The sequence below is a fragment of the Filicampus tigris genome, chromosome 20 (assembly GCF_054856515.1).
Source record: "Filicampus tigris isolate MCC_2025a chromosome 20, RoL_Ftig_1.0, whole genome shotgun sequence".
NCBI lineage: Eukaryota > Metazoa > Chordata > Actinopteri > Syngnathiformes > Syngnathidae > Filicampus > Filicampus tigris.
The window spans coordinates 13,006,737-13,025,081 of NC_141236.1; the positions used below are offsets into that span (position 1 = coordinate 13,006,737).

Here is an 18,345-nt window from a genome sequence, read left to right on the forward strand (position 1 = left end):
TAAACCTGGTGGCGCGACCCCATCAGAACATGATTTTGTTATCATTCTAAACATTTTTCAAACATTGGTTTGGTCCAATGGCGGGAGACCACCGTCTTTGAGACAACCCCTTTGGGTTCACAGAGTTTCTTGGTCTAAACAACTCCCAACTCCCCACCCACATGCAGCGACTTGACACCGAGGAACCGAGAAGCCACGTCGAACGACTCCACTTGCTGCAAGTCATTCATCTGCTACTCGTGGATGCTTGGCTTGATATTGTGGCCATGTGGTTGGTGTGATACGCAAGTCCACTTTTTCACAACAGGAATTTGATCAAACAGTTGGAACAGTGGGAAATAAACACTTTTAGAAAAAAAAAAAAAAACATCTGACAGGTATTAAAAAAAGGGAAGGTAACCCAAATTCCTGTTTTCTTTCTTTTTTCAAAATTTCTAGATATTTGATCTTCTTTACATTTTTTTTATAAACTTTTATGGTTTTTTTCCCGGTCAGTTCAAGGCTTAGGGGGCAAAAAAAATAGACAAACATTTAACATTACTAGACTTGTCAATTTGTATTTATGTTTTGCTTAAAATGTAACCTTTTTATTCCGAGGACAAGAAAATAGACCCTTGTTGCTGTTGCACTCTGTGATATTGCATTATCACGTTTTGTGGTCGCAGGGGGGCCGCCAGTTGCACGAGGCAGATAATAAATATGACCTCGCCTAACGAGAAATAGACAAGACGCTTCGTAGCAGCAGTCATCCTGATAAACTACATTGTTTCTACATTTTTCGAGAAGTTTTGGGAATTCAAGGTGTTGTTCTTTTTTTCCCACACGTTTAGCTAAGTCCATAGTTGTCATTTCCTGCAAACTCGTCTAACGTCAAAGTCTCGTCTAACAGCATTAGTGCACATGGACTTCCATTTCCCTTTCAACTATTGCCGCGGTCACACCCACGTTTTGTTCTCATCCGTGGCGCGCGTTCCGTGTACTGCTATGCACACACGTGACCATGCAATTAAAGCCTCCAGGGATTATACAACATGCTCTGATTTGACTGCCAACTGCCACAAGATCAAAATAGCGCCACATGCTAAACTTTGTCAAAACAAGTTCTTGCCTGTTATGGAAAATGCGTGTAAGACGCACACTCACATGTATAGACACAAAAAAGAGGAGGGAAAGTCATGTATGGACAAAAAAAAGGGAGGAAAAAGTCAGGCTAAACTAAAAAGAGCATTCCATCGTTAGCCCAAGAAAGTCCTTCAAAGTGAGCAGTGTCAATTTTGCCACAAAGTCCAAATTTTGCAACTGAATTTTATTGATCTGTAGTAGTTCTATTCTAAGAAATAATAATTAAGAAAAAATAATTAAACAGGTATGCATATAAATAGCAAAAGGGCACGGAACTAAGTGTCAGGAATGTTTCCAGTGCAGTGAGTTCACGTCAGAGTAAGATAATCCGTTTATGTGCATATTATATTGAGTAATGTCTGTTCTAGTATTTCTGTTATGAGTTATGAATTTGTCTTTTTTGTCATCATGAATGTATTGTGACAGCTTTAATTTCAGAAAAGATGTCAACAGTCTTTGCACCATCTTATGAATGAGGTGGGAAAAAATTAGAAATAGGCCCAAAAAAATGCAGAAAAAGTGGTTTATTATCAACGCAAATGGTGTAACAGCAGAAAAAAATATAAAACCCAAACCAACACCTCATTGGTAGAATGTTGACATGCGGTGGCGCATCGTGCCGCGTTTTCCTTTCCATGTCATCCCACTATGCAATAAAAATAAAAATTCAACTGGAAATATTAAAGAAACGCTTTCACTGGAAACCAATAGAAAGAATAAATTATGTTGTGGAATAAACAGAAGAATTCTCCAAAACAATTTCTCACCACACCCCCTTCCTTGCACATGATTTGATTTCTAAAGGCTGCTAAAGTGTATCCAAGGGCACACTCGAGTTAGGCATAGGTTTGCAAAGGGTTGCAAAATTTCTGGTCAATTCCCACTAAAGTCAAACTGGGGAAATCTTTTTTTTTTTTTCCCTTTATGCAAAGTTTCCTACTTTGAAAATTGCCATAATTTTGCAACCCAAGTTAGGCAATCCTTGGTGATGCAGCGAAAAAAATGGTTTGCTTTCCCCGTGTAGGCGACTGGTTGTCCCGCGACTGCTCCCCACCCACTTGCGTGACTGAGCACAAGTCTGCGGGTAACTCGGCAGGCAGGGCGGCGTGGAGCAAGGACAGCCCTCGGGGGAGAGAGCGAGAGAGATGACTATGTACACAGTCCACCTAAAGTCCAATCCCTCTTTGGTCATTCTATACACTATGTACAAAAAGCTGTTAGCTTAGCACAGGCGTCCCCGAGCTAGTTGGCGTGGGCCATGCGCGTGTCGCCGCTGAGGAAGTTGAGCATGGTCTGCACCAGCTCGGGCAGGTCGTAGTCGTGCTTCCAGGCCCAGTCGCGCTTGGCGTTGGAGTCGTCGAAATTCATGGGCCAGGAGTCGGCTGCAAGGGAGGAACGAGAAACTGGTTAAGCAACATTTTGACTCTCGGTTAGCCTTGGCAAGCGTGGCGCGGTTGTGGTTATAGAAAGTCTGGCTCACGTGTTCTGGTTTTGAATGTATGGAGTTTGTCAACTTAAATGTGGTACACACCCAATTAAGGCTTTTGAAGCTGATGATCAATAATATCAATTGGAGATGGCCGTGTACAGGCGCCGGCCTTATTTTTAAAGAGTATTGGGTCCTCGTGGAGGCTGCCAATCAGATTTTAAATTCGTCCTCACAGGACCAGAGCGCTGGCCCTTGATTTCAGCATTTTTCTGTCCGCAGACTGGTTGGTCAGAGCACAAGTTCGACTAGCAAAACATATGATCTTGCGGTGAGCACCAAATCCATGGCCCACCACAACCGCGAGAGGCTAAGCTAGTTGAAACGGAGTCCAATTTACCGATGGCTTGCCGGACGGGGTCCACGTTGTACGAGACCTCCAGCTCGGGCATGTGCTTGCGCAGCTCCTGCGCCAGCTCGTCGGGCGTGAAGCTCATGGCGTTGATGTTGTACGTGCGCATGCTGAGCGTGTCGGCCGGCGCCTCCATCACCTCCAGGGTGGCGCGCAGGCAGTCGTCGATGTACATCATGGGCAGCCGCGTGTCGGGCCGCAGGAAGCACTCAAACTTGCCCGTCTTGATGGCGTCGTGGAAGATCTGGACGGCGTAGTCTGGAGGGCGGCACGGAAACGGCATTGATGATCGAAATGTTTGAACTGACTTGAGGGCGCACTGGGTTACGCCCATTCAAAAGCGATAGCGACAATTCATCTCTCACCCGTCGTGCCGCCACCGGGCATGGAGTCAGCCGAAATGATTCCAGGGTAGCGCAGACAGCGGAAGTCCAGGCTGTAGCGGTGGTGGTAGTACTGCAGGGAGAAAAAAAACCCAAAAACGTTTACACTGTGTTAAGCTGACAGATCAACATTGTAGGAAGATGATAATACTTCACAAAACCAACATTGTCTTCCCTAAACAAATATCTTAGAGACATAAATGATCCAATAAAGACACAGGTGAGCTGACTACGCCGTTTAACTGACAATAATAAATCTGCACGCACTGACCTTCGTGACTGACGTTTCCTTCTGCACTGATGCATTACATGTTTAACGTAAATAAATCTGCACGCACTGACCTTCGTGACTGACGTTTCCTTCTGCACTGATGCATTACATGTTTAACGTAAATAAATCTGCACGCACTGACCTTCGTGACTGACGTTTCCTTCTGCACTGATGCATTACATGTTTAACGTAACAGTCTTACTGAAATGCATCTCACCTAACTATTTTCTGTCATTGTTTACGCCCGACGACATTAGTTAAAAATCTGACCAAAATGTTCACTATAAATAACTCCCGTGAGCGTTCGCCATAAATTGCATTGACCATTTAGGAAAATGAGGAAATTGCTCAGTCATCTTACTTCGCCCATGAGCTCGGCGTGGACTTTGGAGACGCCGTAAATGGTGCGGGGCCTCTGCACGCACAGATCGGGCGTGGGGTTGCGCGGGGACGTGGGGCCGAAGGCGCCGATGGTGCTGGGGACGAACAGACGCAGGCCGTGTTCGGCGGCGATGTCCAGGATGTTGTGGAGACCTGATGACAACGACGAGGAGGAGCCATCAGGCAAAACTACCAACAACCAAAAAAAAACAAAAAACTTTCCCAGATTGCACATGAGAGCGCCCGTCTCACCAGTGATGTTGACGGATCTGGCCAGGGACACGTTGGCCTCGCCGACGGCGCTGAGCAAGGCACTATAGTGGACCAGCCAAGTGATGCGGTTGTTCACCACAATCTCCCGCAGGTTCTTGTAGTCCAAAATGTCAGAGTAGATGAACGGGCCTGGTGGTGTATATGGGAATTTAAAAAAATAAAACAAAATTGGTGAATTTTGCTTCATTAGGACGTTTTAATTGTGTTTGTGTTCGGGCCTTGAAGGATGCCTTGCTTGAGTATAGAAATGTATTAAGTTGCCGGAGTATATTAATTTTGTAATTTATTAAAGTACACATTTTATTAGACAATATGAAAACATACACTGTTGTATTAAAAAATCCATAATAAATTGATTGGACATTTATTTTGAATGTATCAAATTAGATTAAAGAATTCTATTATGTATTAAATAATGCACTAATTTTATCAAACCATAGAAGAACAATTCAATGATATAAAACTACATTACAAAATTAAATTGGTAGGATATTTATTCAAATGATAGAAAACAATGAAGATGCTCTAAAATATAATATTATAAAATATTAAAATAGATAAAGGATTTGGGATATAAGTTGTAAAAAAAATACAATACATTTTATAAAAAAATATACTAGCTCATCAAATACTTATTTTAAACAAATTCATAAATGCTTTGTATGAATCTTTTCGATATTCAAAGCTTGTTTGAAATGTCAATATTCAAATTCAAGCATTTCCTAGCATTCCAAATACCTGTTTCATTCGTATGAGCTAGTTTCATAATGATTAAACCGAATCTGCCATGTCATAGTTAGTTGTGCATTTCTGTGCGCAACTACCAGTAACCATGAATTGAATGACTTGTGCTGCTGTTTGTTGTTCTTATTAGTCACTGCACTTCGGTAACACATTAGCCTAATATGCCAACCCCCTTGTGGTCTTTGGGACACATCGGCTCACTAAATAAATGTCACCTTACTGACTGAGGTGAGATGGAATGAATTGCTCCTTAGACCACAACGACGTCAACCAATAGTGTGACAAGTTGGAGGCCGAGCTTACGTACCGCTGTGGAAAACGTTGCTTGACGGCTTCCTGATATCGGAGAGAATCACGTTGTTCTTTCCAAACTGCTTCCTGTTGAGCGATAAATCAAGTTAGACGAACCAAACACACAAACCCCACCCCAAAACCCAAAAAATCCCGTGAAGACTTCTTACCGTAAGAGTTTAGCGAGCCCCACGCCGAGCTGCCCCAGGCCACCTACAATTGACAGAAGCGTTGATGGTCAAGCTGCAATAGCTGTCGTGAAATGTGCTACATAAATAAAATGGTATTGTATTGTATAATCATTCCACATCATTCAATGTCTTTCAGCTTTCAAATGCAATTCATCCAGAAATAGCATTCTCTAGTTTGCCTACGTAATTCCAATATTTGCAAAAGAAAACACATTTAATCCTTCAGATGCTTGTCGCGAACGTGCCCACTCACCCGTGATGAGCACCTTGGGGTGGTCCGTCTCTGAGAAGGACACCGAGTGGAAGCTGGCGTCGGACGTCACCTGGCGTGGCGAGAAGCTGATGCCGCGCACTGCCACCGCCAGGGGCCGGCAGCCGCACGCCGGGCCGCCCAGCATCGCCGCCTCCTTGGCTACCTTGCTCAGGGTTCTGATGATGGGCATACTTGATACCTGTGAGGGTTGATTCATATTTCATCACGTCTCATTTTTACGCCCGAAAATATATTTGACTGCTACCCAATGGTGCTTGGAGTCTCTGCATCTTTTAGGTCAATAAAGCCTCTGTTGTGTCCATGTTTTCCACACGGGATATTTTCCCGTCTCAAGTCTCAAAACACTTTTTCCGGGAATGCAAACACTGAGCTATTGATGATGCACAGGAAAAAAAGGAAACATGCACATCCACAAATGGCCAAGTAATGAAGAGTAGCAAGCAGTATTTTGAGCATTTTAACACATACAAAATGGACTCCAAAGCCCAAAAAAAAACTCACAGATTAGATTTGAAAATATGAATGTCAAAAATATGGTAATGCTACAAAAAATGCACAAAATTAAGTCACGCGTATACTACTCTTGATTTGGTGAGTTCATTTATATTTACACTCACTGTCACTGTTTTTCCCCAGAAACATAATTTGAATTGAGACATCCAATCTCTCAAAATCAAGTAATGAAATGTCATGTTTTTTCCCCCCCACAGTATGACGATTTCTAAACAATTATATGTTCATCTTGGAAATTTGGTGTTACATCATGTGGTAAATTACATACTGACATAGCTTCCTGTATTTCACCCAAAACCAATCAGGGATTTCTATAATCCATCCAATTCTTTATACAGGTGATCCTCATGAGACTAAATTCAAGTGCATTGAAAGGACACATGAAAGGAATTTAAGAGTTTTCCATTCTTTTCACATTCTAAATTTATACTGACAACATTAGTCGACAATACTAGTAGTATAACTCGTATTTATAAATGTAATTTCATGCATATTTTTTTTTACATTCAATACGATTTGATGATAATTTTTGGGGAACATTTAACATGCCTTGAAGACTTTTCACGCATCACATCCCGTGGCGTTTACACGGTTTCTTTGGTCGGACAAAGTACTCACCGTGCAGCTTTCAAAGAAGGAATGAGGGGAGCAAACTGGGCAGTTTTTATACAATGCTGCCCTGCCTTCAGCAGCGTCCAATCAGCAAGCCAGGGCGTTTTTTGAATCCAGTCCCTTACATTACGCACGCTCTCCCTTTGTGTTCTTTACCGTTTAGTGGGGCACAAGCCCGTCTAAATAAAAGCCTGACTCATATGACGCACGAAAGAAGATGACGTGCACCCGAGCCTGCTTTGGGTTATGGAGCATCTGTAACGGACACCACCTGCCCCCTCCACGCCATGTGCGCCGCATTGTTATGCCAACAACTCGGCTTGTGCAACGAGCTCCTCCTCGCGGGATGTTGGGGAGACGTTGCATGTTACAAGACTGCCGACGCGCTGCTGCTTTGTATGTGGAACGTAATGGCGAGAAATGTTGACGTAGACAACTCGGAAGTGGTTTAAAATTGTGGTTAAACGGGTGTTGGCTGCTCAGGTCGTACTTGTCCGGAGTGGGCGCGGTAAAACAAATAAAATGTGAATCAAAAAAAAAAAAAAAAAAGGCAAATTGTATCTCTCGGTGATATCAGGGTGTGTTAATATCAAGCTAGCTCACGAGCACGCGCGTTCCAATGCGGAAATGGTCCTCATTCCATTTAATTTTGACTAAAAAATAAAAGCTTTCTTCTTGAATTTCGGTGTACTCACCAGTTTGACGCAGTCCGACTGGCCTTGGCGAAGCTTGGTGGGTGGCCTGCCTGTGGCGTGTTGTGACGCGAAGTGATGCTTGTGGTGTTATCTGGAGCCAGTGTTGCATCAGCTGCATGCTATATATCCGAGGTCATCTGCATTCGGTGAAAGCCGGTCTCGTCGCTGATTGGTCAACAGCCGGAGGTGCGGCGCGGGCTTGGGCGCTGGCCGCGCCCATGTGACGTCACTGCAGAGTGGTGCGTTTGCTTGTTTACCCTTCGCGTCCGCGTGGCTGCCACGGGGGCTTTCTATTGGGTTAGCTTGCTCCTATTTAGGTCTTGGGTTATTTTCTCTGCTGTCAGACTATTTGCGTAGACAGAAGACCACTTCTTCGCCCCACGTATTTGTGTTTCTACTTTTTCCATCTACACACACACACACACACACATTCAAAACATTCACTTAAAGCCGTAAAGTTCAACATCCTGCCAGCCATTTTAAAGCGTTTTGACCCAGTTCTAAAGCGGAAGTCAACGCAAACATTTTTTTCCAAGCATATGTTCGATGCAAGCTCACTAGTTGAAAGAAGGCATTCTGATAAATATTGCATTTGTGGAATAAGTGTTAATCCACTCGTTTTTAGCCATCTCTGGGGGCGGCCATTTTGTCTTGTCGACTGAAAATGACATCACGACTGCTCACAACGACCAATCACAGCTCGGATTCAGAAAACAGGTCAGCCGTGATTGGTCGCTGTGAGCAGTCGTGATGTCATTTTCAGTCGACGGAAGACAAAATGGCCGCCCCCAGAGATGGCTTAAAAACGAGTGCATTTTGCTGCTTAAATTGTATTCCACAAACGCAAAATTAATCAGAATGCTGTGTTTCAACTGGTGGGGCTGCTGGGAACATATTCTTGAAAGAAATATGCTTGGGTTGACTTCCGCTTTGAAGTCCCACAGAACGTGCTCGATGGCGGAGCTACAGCTCTGTGAAAAGAAACCTCAAGCAGAATAGAAGCTTTGATGTGTTTGCATTTGTGACACCTCACATTATAAAACAACAAAAATAAATATGGTGAATTTCATATTTTTTCATAAATCGATACTATTTGTCCGTCCACACGTCCTCTGTCGATCTTACGCATTAATATAAAGTGTTGAAAATATCTTGTGAACAAATCTATTGACTGTTGAACACTCCACTCTCTGAGGCGTGTTGTAAAACTTCACCTCTTCCCTCACTTAGTGGGAGCGGTGCAACATTATATCACCTCAAGATTGAAAGTCTGGATTGATAAAATCGTTTTTGTTAAAAATGTAACACTGTAATGCTTTGGTCAAACACGAAGGCACATGCGTGCAGATCCCTTCGCTTGTTAAGACAGTTTAGTCATTGTTTTATTTCTTACATCACGATAAGTCCGTTGAAGAGTTTGGGAAGATGATGTTTGAAAAATGATGCCTTTGTGAAGTAATAAAGGCTTTTGTGTTGTTGGGGCATCGGCGTGTACTCCACACATACGGTATCTGTCCAGGAAAAAAAAAAAAAAAAAGGTTTGACATTGCTGGTTTGTTTGCACGTACTAGAGGACGGCTACAGAAGCGTGACATGTGGGTGAGTGGAGTGAACGAAAAGGGGCGGGAATCAGTTCCGTGCCAGCATGTGAGTGGACGAATCGGCACACCCATTTCCTCTGGTAGCAGGAGGAGGAAACAAGCTTGTCGTAAAAAAAAAAAAAAAAAAACCCTCAAGTTAATAACTAAACTGACACACTTTTTGCAAAAACAAAGTTGTAGAACAGTTTCCTATCATGACCTTCACACAGTCACTCCTTTGTTGTATCTGCAGAACGGATGTAAACAGCAGCCGTCACGCGCTCCAGCGCGGCAGCTGATACACGACTATTAATTTTACCGTCACCTTGTCTGATGTTTCGGTCGTCACACACAGAGGAAAATATTTGGGGTGGTGTTTCAATCACATGTCGAGCTATAAAGGGACGTTTGCTATTGTCGCAGGTATGGAGCGACAATCTCCCCCTCGCTTCATCACATCTCAATGTTGTTCATCATAGATTTTTTTTATGCGGCCGTTTTATTGTCAGAGTTTTTAACAGCTGAACTTTGCTACTTAATGGTGGCTTGTGTGAGTAAAAATGGTGGCAAAAGTTTTTAAATGATTTATGGTCTATGTGTTTTAAACACAAAAATGGCATTTAAACAGGAGTGTGTAGACTTTTTATACAAAAAAGTACTATATATGTAAAGACGTTTGATGACGTCCGTGCAGCTTTTCCTAAACTAAAAGAAACATTCCTCGACAATTCTCATCACTTGATGGTTTTATTAGCTGTGACAAAGCCAAGAGCATATGAGACATAATTACGTTGCATATAAACACATCACTACATTGACTTCTCTCTGTTCCATTAGTGTACTAACAAAAACAATTTTGGAAAAAACCTGATGTGCGTGTAGGAACTCCAAACATATAGTTTGAATTTAGAGTACGACTTAACATAGTGGCTCATGGAAATAAACGGAATGTTGTGCTACAATATTATAGTATTTTAAGTGTTTTTGCACCAGACAGACAATGCAATTCAATTCTATTTTAAGCTACAATATAAAACACACCAAAATTTAAATAGTCAAGTTGCAACACCAATCGCGGGAAAAAGAATCATTTTGAGACTTTCTTGTCGAATGGCCTGAACAGGTCAAACAAACAATAATAAGGACATAGTGTTGCACAGTGATGCCTTGAGATACGAGTGACCCAACGGAAGAGTTTTTCAAGGTACGAGCAGTCATTTGGATGTTTTTTTTTCTTAGACTTGAGAGCACAAACTTGTTAAAAAAAAAAAGTCTTTCAGCGGTTTATTACAACACTAACTTGAAACTTATTGTCAACCTACAGTGTACATCAAACTGCCAATTACACATGCATTTTAAACAATTTACCTTAAAAATGCCCAGCTAGCATAACGCTAACACGTAATGAGAAACGCCATCGACGGGCTCAAGATTAGCATCGATAGTCTCTGTGTTTTAACAACGGCTATTTGAACACAAACGCGTTGACAGACAATTTCACAATATTGGAAAAAAAAAAGGAACAATAATATTGCAGTTTACTGAGTCATAGTGTAGAGTGGTAACTCATCTGCCCCCTGGTGGCTAAGATATGCATACCAGAAGGAGTCACCATGTTTTGTTCACATTCAAATTAATTATGTTATTACTCACTTTTTATTAAATACAATATCATAGTATCCTATTTGCCTAATTAAAAATTCATTTTTGTTTTCTGGGAGAAAAACTGCCTGGAACGGATTAATGGTACAAGTATTTGGAGTGACGATGCCGAACTCGCATCTCATGGCACCCCTGTATAATGCAATCGCTTTTTATAAAAATTATAAAGTGAATGAAATCAAAGTGCATTGTTTTGCAAAATCAAAGATTACACTGAAGACCTTGATGTGTTACCATGGCAACAACTTGTCCTCCACTCATTGGACAATTTAGTAGGAACACCTAATGCGATCGAATACAAGAGGTGCATTAAGAAAAAAAAAATAGCGTGACTGTAGACCACAATAAGAGCCATATTGTGAGAAGAATACCTTAAAAGTAAGCATTCGTATCTTGGTAAAGGCAGAACATTTGGATGTAGCTCTTGTATTAGCTGTGGAATGTGAAGTCGTGGCTGTGATTAACACTCAACAATCAAGTTGCAGCATAAATCCACCCGCTCCCACTCACGGCGTGCGTACTGACCCCACCTACGCTTTTTATGCTTATCATTATGCCACTGCAACGTGCCTAACAAGTTGTCTTCTGCCTTATGGCAGGCACTCTGCTAGTTGCCACAGCAACCATGCGGCGCATAAACATTCAATAGGATGGGTTACACAATTGGCGCCCCAACCACTATTCAGCGGATACAGAGAGGGTGGGGATTTTTATTCATTTTTGTAGCCTATATACGTCCTGATCAGCAATACACATATTCATCAATCCGTACATATTTTTGTCCGTCCAGTGTAATGTGAGGAATGTATGGCTTTTTACAGTGGCAAATAAACAGCAAAGTTCATTTCCTCAGCAACGTAAAGTTCAAGGACACGTCAAAGAGTGGCCGTATGATGTAAACATAAAACGATCCGATGTATTTTGCCGGAAAGACCGATGATGCGCGTGCGTCTGCTTTTCTACCTGGCGGTGGTTCTAGGGCGTTTGCAGGAGCGGATCTTGGGTCTCCAGCTGGGCCAGCTGCCGGCGCAGGACGTTGACTCGGTTCTGCAGCTCCTTGTTGTACTCGATGATGTGCACCATTTCCTCGTGGGCCTCGTCCAAGCACTTGGACGAGCGGTTCCAGCGGAGGAACACTCCTGGGATTCAAGCCCACAACGGAGGTTAGTGGGACAGACACGTGTGGACGAGTCCATTGACTTTGGCGGTGTTTGATCAAGAATAGACGTGATGAGAACTTCAAAGTAGGCAATCCAGCATCAGAAAAACTTTTTTTCTCCCCTTTTTTAAATGTATTTATTAGTTATTAGTAACAAACAAAAATTAATAAATATATTTTAGATCAATGAAAAATGAGTACCAATTAATTCATTAACCAACCAAATAATTAATGAAAAAAATTGGCCACGAACAAGCTGAAAAAAATCAAACAAGGCCTGATAGTTAAACCTTTCTGAGTGTCAATCCAAATTATGTTGTACAAAAAAAAATAATTATCCCAATTTTATACATTACAAACACATCGACCAACGTAGAGAGTCAATAATCAGACAGTAGTGTGGCGTTTTATGCAAGCGGTCATTAATTGCACCTGTAAGTCATAAATTTGAGTAGAGAGCTATTTTCTATGTGGCAGCCGTAAATGTCAGCATGCGTGCGCTTTAAGGACCTGATCAGTCACACGTGGCAGAGGAGTCATGCCGGGTCTGCCAACAGGCAGCCATGTTTTTGTGCCCGCCACGTGCGGGTGAGAGGCTTGCCACATCTCAATGAGTGTGATGCAAGTCAAAATCAAACAACACAACAATAATTTCCATTGGGCGGGTGTGCCTTTATAATGACTTTATTGCAGCTCGCAGACCCACGACAGTCGCTACTGTGTTTTTCCAGCAAGTGGTGTGTGCCAGGCAGCGCCTTATTTACTCACAACCAGAATAAACACACAATAAATTCAGTAAAATGATACTTTGCGCAAAGGGTTGTGCATTCCTAGTAACGTTTTTTCCGCTACTGTCTGACATTCTGCACATTGAAAATCCTTACCTAAATTACAATTGTTCTTCTCTTTAAGACACTACAAGCATATTTTTTTCAAAAAATCCCTACAACAATAGCTGTATACTTAAATATATAATAGCCACAATTTTCCAAGGATTCAATGTTTAACCTGCCTAATATGTAAATAAGATGCAGATAAGACCCTGTTAAGGCCTGTTCTGTGTTTTCTTTCCATTTGATTTTATAAAACAACTGTGGTAATAATCCATCCATCCATTATCGATACCGCTCATCCTCATACGGGTCGCGGGGCGTGCTGGAGCCTATCCCAGCTGTCTTCGGGCAGTAGGCTGGGGACACCCTGAATTGGTTGCCGGCCAATCAATAATCATCAATAACATTGGCTCGAGGGACAATACTGACCCCTTGTGGAACATTTTCCGCATATCAAGCTGACACCTGGTCTATACGTTCTTGATGAGATTCAAGTATAAGTCGACGTGGGTTTTCACGTTTGGGCCTGCCAGTGTTGAACTGACTCAGCTGAAAAAGTCTTGTACATTCCACAAATGCTATTTTATGATGATGATTGACACGCGCACAACAGAATGCAAGAGCACCTGGATTGTTTTGTAAGGGACACGTGACGGAAAGCTGAATTTTAACTGCTTGTAGACAAACACAGCAGTCACTGCTGAGAAATTATATGGCCGTGTGCATTGCCGAATGCTCTGCCTATGGCTTTTCGCTTTATATGTTAGCATTAGGCCAACAGACTTATATTAGCCAAAATTATATGGTTTGGTCGCACCTATCACGAGTTGGTCTGAAACATATTTCCCGTGGTAAACCGGTGGGTTCGCTGTATGTTTTTTCTTTAGTTCATTATGCATCATGACAATCTAACATTGGACTTAGTTTGTGCCTTACCCTCCCACAGCAGCAGGCTCTGCGGGGCCACCGAGGGCCAGATGACCAGACCGTTGGCCTCGTAGAGCAGGTTGGTCAGGCGCTCCAGCTCCTGGGGCCGATTCACCCACGACCACAGCGAAACCGTCTTGTCGGACACGGACAGTTTGGCCCTGTGGGGAACAGTGAGGAGGAGGCGTGAAGAGAACAGAGTTGCAGCTGGCGATGGATAGCCTGCAGTGTGATTTAAGTTGGCTACGCAAAAAGTTGACTCAAGACAAACAGGATAACCAGTGACTTATTAACATGGCGATAGCTTGTGATTACTCACCAAATGTTCGGGATAGGTGAACTTTATGTCATGTAAACATTTGAATGCACATGTCCAACTGTTCACTGTCACTTTTTGGCACAACTTGCTGTTCTCCAAGCCAGCATGTGAACCGGGACTTTATACTCAGCGGTGGGTCAAATGACGGTGTTTGTTACCAACTCCAAATGAACCAGGAAGTGTACTAGTCCATTCATGGATGTAGGGGGCAGCTGACAACACACTTAAAGAATTCGGAACCCTACCTCTCGGCTGCACTGTTGCCCAGAAAAGTGCCAAATTGGGAAGCGTATGAGTGCTCAAACAGCAGCACCAGGAAGGCCTCGCCAAACTCGAAGGAACACGGAAACTGGCGGAGGATCTGCCACACGCAGTCCAGGAAGAGCAGGAAGACGGGAGCCTCCTGGCGAGGTTTGCCGCTCGAATAGGCCGACTGGGCGCAACGCTGCTGGAACGGGTGACCCGCCTGGATACGAGAGAAGAACACTCCCGTGTAGTTGCTTGGACGGTTCTGCATGGCGACTTTGGAGAAACTGGAGCTCACCTGGAGCCACTCGCGCTCCACCAGGCCCTGGAAGCCTCGGATGGTCCTGCAGCCGGGATCCAAGATGATCTGAGCCAAGGAGGTGATTTGGAGGGTGGAGTCTGTGCCTTCTGTGCCGTGGACGAGGACGGACGCTCCCTCCCTGGGACACAACACACGTCGAGTGATGCAAAAGCAAACCCAAAATCAAGATGGAGTCCACCCCAGTGGGACTTTGGAACCTGTCGATGCACTGGGCTGCCAGGCAGGCGGTGGTCAGGATCTCCTTGACGTGCCCCAGCCAGTTGGAGGCCTCCAGCTTGCTGAGCCAGCGGTCCATGTTGTGCGACTGGTCGTTACATGCCTCCACCAGCTTGATCAGACTCTCCTGCAGCACGCTGGATCTGATCAACCAAAGGGTGTTTCAATAAAGCTTGTTTGTTCATTTGGAGCCAAATGCAGCCAGCGTTTTTCAGCTGTTGATTTTCCTGCTCCGTCTCTTTATCTATAAAACAACTCATTGGCAAGACTCAACTTTGTTTATAGAGCACTTTAAAAACAACCACAGCTGAATACAAAGTACTGAACATAAACCAAAGATAGTTAAATGAACTAGCTTTTGTTTCGGCAAAAGTGGAGCGCCCGGCACCTTTCGATGGCCTTGTGGATCCTCCTCCACTGCGGGTAGTTGGCCTCGGACTCGAAGCCTCCTCCTTTGGCTTTGGCCTGCTGGGCCACGTTGATGGCGCGCGTGTCGATGACGTAGCCGCGCTTGCCCGGCCTCAGGGTGGCGTTGATGAGCTTCTCGTCTTCCTTGCACCGTCGCCCGTTGGTGCCGGTGAGGGGCTGAGCCGCTCGCATCATCACCTGGGACGCACATCCGGACGGTCAATTCGACGCTTGAGATGGAGCGCAAAAGAACTCACACTCTGTACTTTTGTAGATGCTCGCCATAGCTTTGCTAACTTTGTGAAAAAATGCTAAATTAGCATTAACACCTAAATACGGCCACAAAGCAGAAAACTGTGGTGCCTTGAGATTTCAGTGACCCAACTTTTTTTCAGTTTTTCAATCAGTCATTCGGTCCAAGTGTGGTGTATGGTGGTAGTGCATGAACTCAACTCTTTAAGCAACAGATATCTGAACAGTGGAACAAGACATGGACAATATAACGATACTAACAGCCATATATTCTTTAGCATTTGCAAAAATCAACTCATATTTCAGTTGACTGACTTATTCATTTGGGTCTGTATGACTGTGTTATACTGCCCCCTGGTGACCAAGACAGGCACAAGTATGTACAGTAATTACTAAGATGACTTGAGTAGTGTTTTGAGTTACAAGCATGGTCACGGGACGAAATTACACTCGTTATCTCGAGGCACCGCTGTACTAGAAGATAACAATTAGGCTGGATATCAAGGATAGCGAATACATGCTTTCCGCGGGGAGAAAAAGGTGAGATGTTACCAGAAAAATAGACAATCAAGTAAACGTCTAAAAAATCTACTCAAGCACAACAACAAAGTATTTGTAATTGGTTGCTTCTCCCCACTAGTTTGCTCACCATGCCGTTCTTCTTGTGGTAGTAGCTGAGCACGGGAAAACGGCCGCCGTGGCGGAACGTCGCCACCATTCTCAGCGCCTCGTCGTCGATGCCCTTGGGCACCGCCACCAGGGGAGGATAGGATGGACACACGCTGAAGTCCTTGTTCACTTCACTAAGCCGCCACTCGTCTGTCTGAGAGAGGAATTCAGTGGAGGAGTGTACTCCCGCCCTTAAAGGATTTTAATTGTAATATTTCATTGCTGTGTAATGCAGCACCTACCATGGACTCAAGGTCTTTAAAAGCATCTTGAGGACGGAAACAATTCCATCCATCATTGGCAACCTCAAACATAGGCCGGTAGAAGAAAGGGTACATCAGGGAGACGGAATCAAGCGTCGAGAGGGCCTTGAGAGCAATAAAGGATGACATAACAACACTTAATTCAAGTTTATTTTTATGAAATGTTTTTTTTTTTTTTTTTTTTACCTCTGTAGAGCTGACAATGTTGATACACTCCTCCATACCAGGAATGTCTAGCTGGATCACTCTCAGGTCTTTACATTTAACTATGATCCTACCAAGAGACCCCACAAACCTGCAAGAAGTCGTCAATATTTCATGTCATGAAATCTTAAGGAGAATTCAACCCATATTTTTTTCCAGAATATGTTCTATGCAGGCCCACTAGCTGAAACACGGAATTCTGATTAAAATTGTGTGTGTGGAATGTGAGTTAAGCTGCAAAATCCACCCATTTTTAGCCATCTCTGGGGGCGGCCATTTTGTCATTTCTGTTGACTCAAAATGACATCACGGTTGCTGTGACGTAATTTTCAGTCGACAGAAGTGACAAAATGGCCACCCCCAGAGATGGCTAAAAACAGGTGGATTAACTCTTATTCCACAAACGTAATATTTATCAGAGTGCATTGTTTCAACTAGTAGGCCTGCATAGAACATATTCTGGGGAAAAAATATGTTTGGGTTAACTTCCCTTTAAACAAGATATAGGCGAACCCTTTAAAAGACAATGCTCGGTTTGGACACTTCCAAAGAAAAGGGCAAGTGGAGAGTGGGGCTAAGAAGTATTTCTACAACCACTGTTACCTCTTCTCTATGGAGTCAATGTTGGAGTGAAGCAGCCACAGCTCCTCCGTGTTGTCCTTCCTGGAGGAGAGGATGAGGTGGTGGCCCGTCAAGCACAAAGTTCCCTCCACGGTGGGCATAAAGGGCCGGTGGAGGACCACCCCGTCCACCCGCGGTGTCTTGATCAGCTCGGCGAATTCCATGATGACGCCTGGCCACCGACTGGTACAAAAGACACACTAACACAGTGTATATGAACTAGCAATTACCGCTAGCTACAAGCAGGGAGCGAGGTGGCTAATGCTAACCAGCTAGTTAGTAGTGACGAAAACGGGAAGTAGGCGGCACAAATGGCCTAAAGTTTACACGTGAGGCTAAAATCACGCGTGTCGCTAACGTCCACGGCAAACACAAGCGCTTATATAAATGTTAAAGCGCATTTAATGTACAATTGCCACCTGACTGTTTTCGTTGTTTGCACAAACGAGTCAGGTGCGTCCGTCAAAAACAACACACCGACTGGAAACAAGTGCGGAACCGGAAGAAAATTCGACGAGGAAAGAAAAACGGTTAAAATATGAATTAGCGAATTTAATTACTCATTTTATATCCATCTATGATCATTCGCTATAGATAATTTTTTAAAAGCATGTTTATTACCAATTTCTTGTAACTCTGGCGATACCAATTATGGACACAAGGCAGTAGTATTGCACAACCTTTGTTATTATGACGGCTGCACTGATGAATTTGAAAATAAATGCACATTTGTGTGATGGAGACAAGTGGAAACATGATGTTTTAGTCCATTGGTTAGCGTTTTAAAAAAATGGAATCCATTTTGCAGAAAGCAATAGGACCAGAGGGGCAGCACAGTGGTCTACTGGGTGGCTAACACTTATGCCGCCTCATTTCTGAAATTTGGAGGGTCAAATCCAGGCCTTCCTGCATGGCTATTCTCCAGGTACTCCTGCACTCCCACTTTTCAAAAACATCCTTTTAGGTTACCACTCACTAATGATCCTAATGAGGACAGGCGCTATAGAAAATGAATGCAAAATGAAAAGAATTGCGCAAAAATCTTAATTGAATAAGAGAATATGAAGCCTCTTGTG

The 18,345-nt window shown here is 43.5% G+C and overlaps 2 protein-coding genes and 1 long non-coding RNA gene across 9 annotated transcripts; 1 reads left to right on the forward strand and 2 right to left on the reverse strand.

Annotated features, from left to right (window-relative positions):
* Positions 1-1,631: 1,631 nt before the first annotated feature.
* On the reverse strand, positions 1,632-7,748 carry tdh (L-threonine dehydrogenase). 2 transcript variants are annotated; one of them, XM_086018648.1, is made up of 9 exons: positions 7,589-7,748; positions 5,748-5,946; positions 5,474-5,516; positions 5,320-5,390; positions 4,248-4,397; positions 3,976-4,148; positions 3,326-3,416; positions 2,949-3,218; positions 1,632-2,504 (listed from the first exon to the last, which is right to left on the reverse strand). In XM_086018648.1, the coding sequence occupies exons 2-9, from the start codon at positions 5,935-5,937 to the stop codon at positions 2,365-2,367; spliced, it is 1,128 nt and encodes a 375-aa protein (XP_085874774.1). In that variant the 5' UTR covers positions 5,938-5,946; positions 7,589-7,748; the 3' UTR covers positions 1,632-2,364. The 2 variants fall into 2 exon arrangements, with proteins under 2 accessions (XP_085874774.1, XP_085874775.1); XM_086018649.1 differs by lacking the exon at positions 7,589-7,748 and adding an exon at positions 6,900-7,450.
* An 86-nt stretch (positions 7,749-7,834) lies between these two features.
* mtmr9 (myotubularin related protein 9) lies at positions 7,835-17,770 on the reverse strand. 6 transcript variants are annotated; one of them, XR_015083836.1, is made up of 12 exons: positions 17,252-17,770; positions 16,631-16,739; positions 16,424-16,549; positions 16,162-16,335; positions 15,241-15,458; positions 14,834-14,995; positions 14,613-14,754; positions 14,314-14,534; positions 13,759-13,910; positions 11,794-11,969; positions 8,982-9,099; positions 7,858-7,995 (listed from the first exon to the last, which is right to left on the reverse strand). XR_015083836.1 is itself a non-coding variant. In XM_086018646.1 (11 exons), the coding sequence occupies exons 1-10, from the start codon at positions 17,431-17,433 to the stop codon at positions 11,806-11,808; spliced, it is 1,650 nt and encodes a 549-aa protein (XP_085874772.1). In that variant the 5' UTR covers positions 17,434-17,770; the 3' UTR covers positions 7,835-7,982; positions 11,794-11,805. The 6 variants fall into 6 exon arrangements, 5 of the variants coding, with proteins under 5 accessions (XP_085874772.1, XP_085874771.1, XP_085874773.1 ...); XM_086018646.1 differs by lacking the exon at positions 8,982-9,099 and having other exon boundaries at positions 7,835-7,982; XM_086018645.1 differs by lacking the exon at positions 8,982-9,099 and having other exon boundaries at positions 7,854-7,995.
* LOC147128463 (uncharacterized) lies at positions 8,960-15,042 on the forward strand. The gene is made up of 3 exons (XR_015083837.1): positions 8,960-9,187; positions 11,810-11,993; positions 13,769-15,042. It is a non-coding gene; the product is annotated as an uncharacterized LOC147128463 (long non-coding RNA).
* Positions 17,771-18,345: the final 575 nt, after the last annotated feature.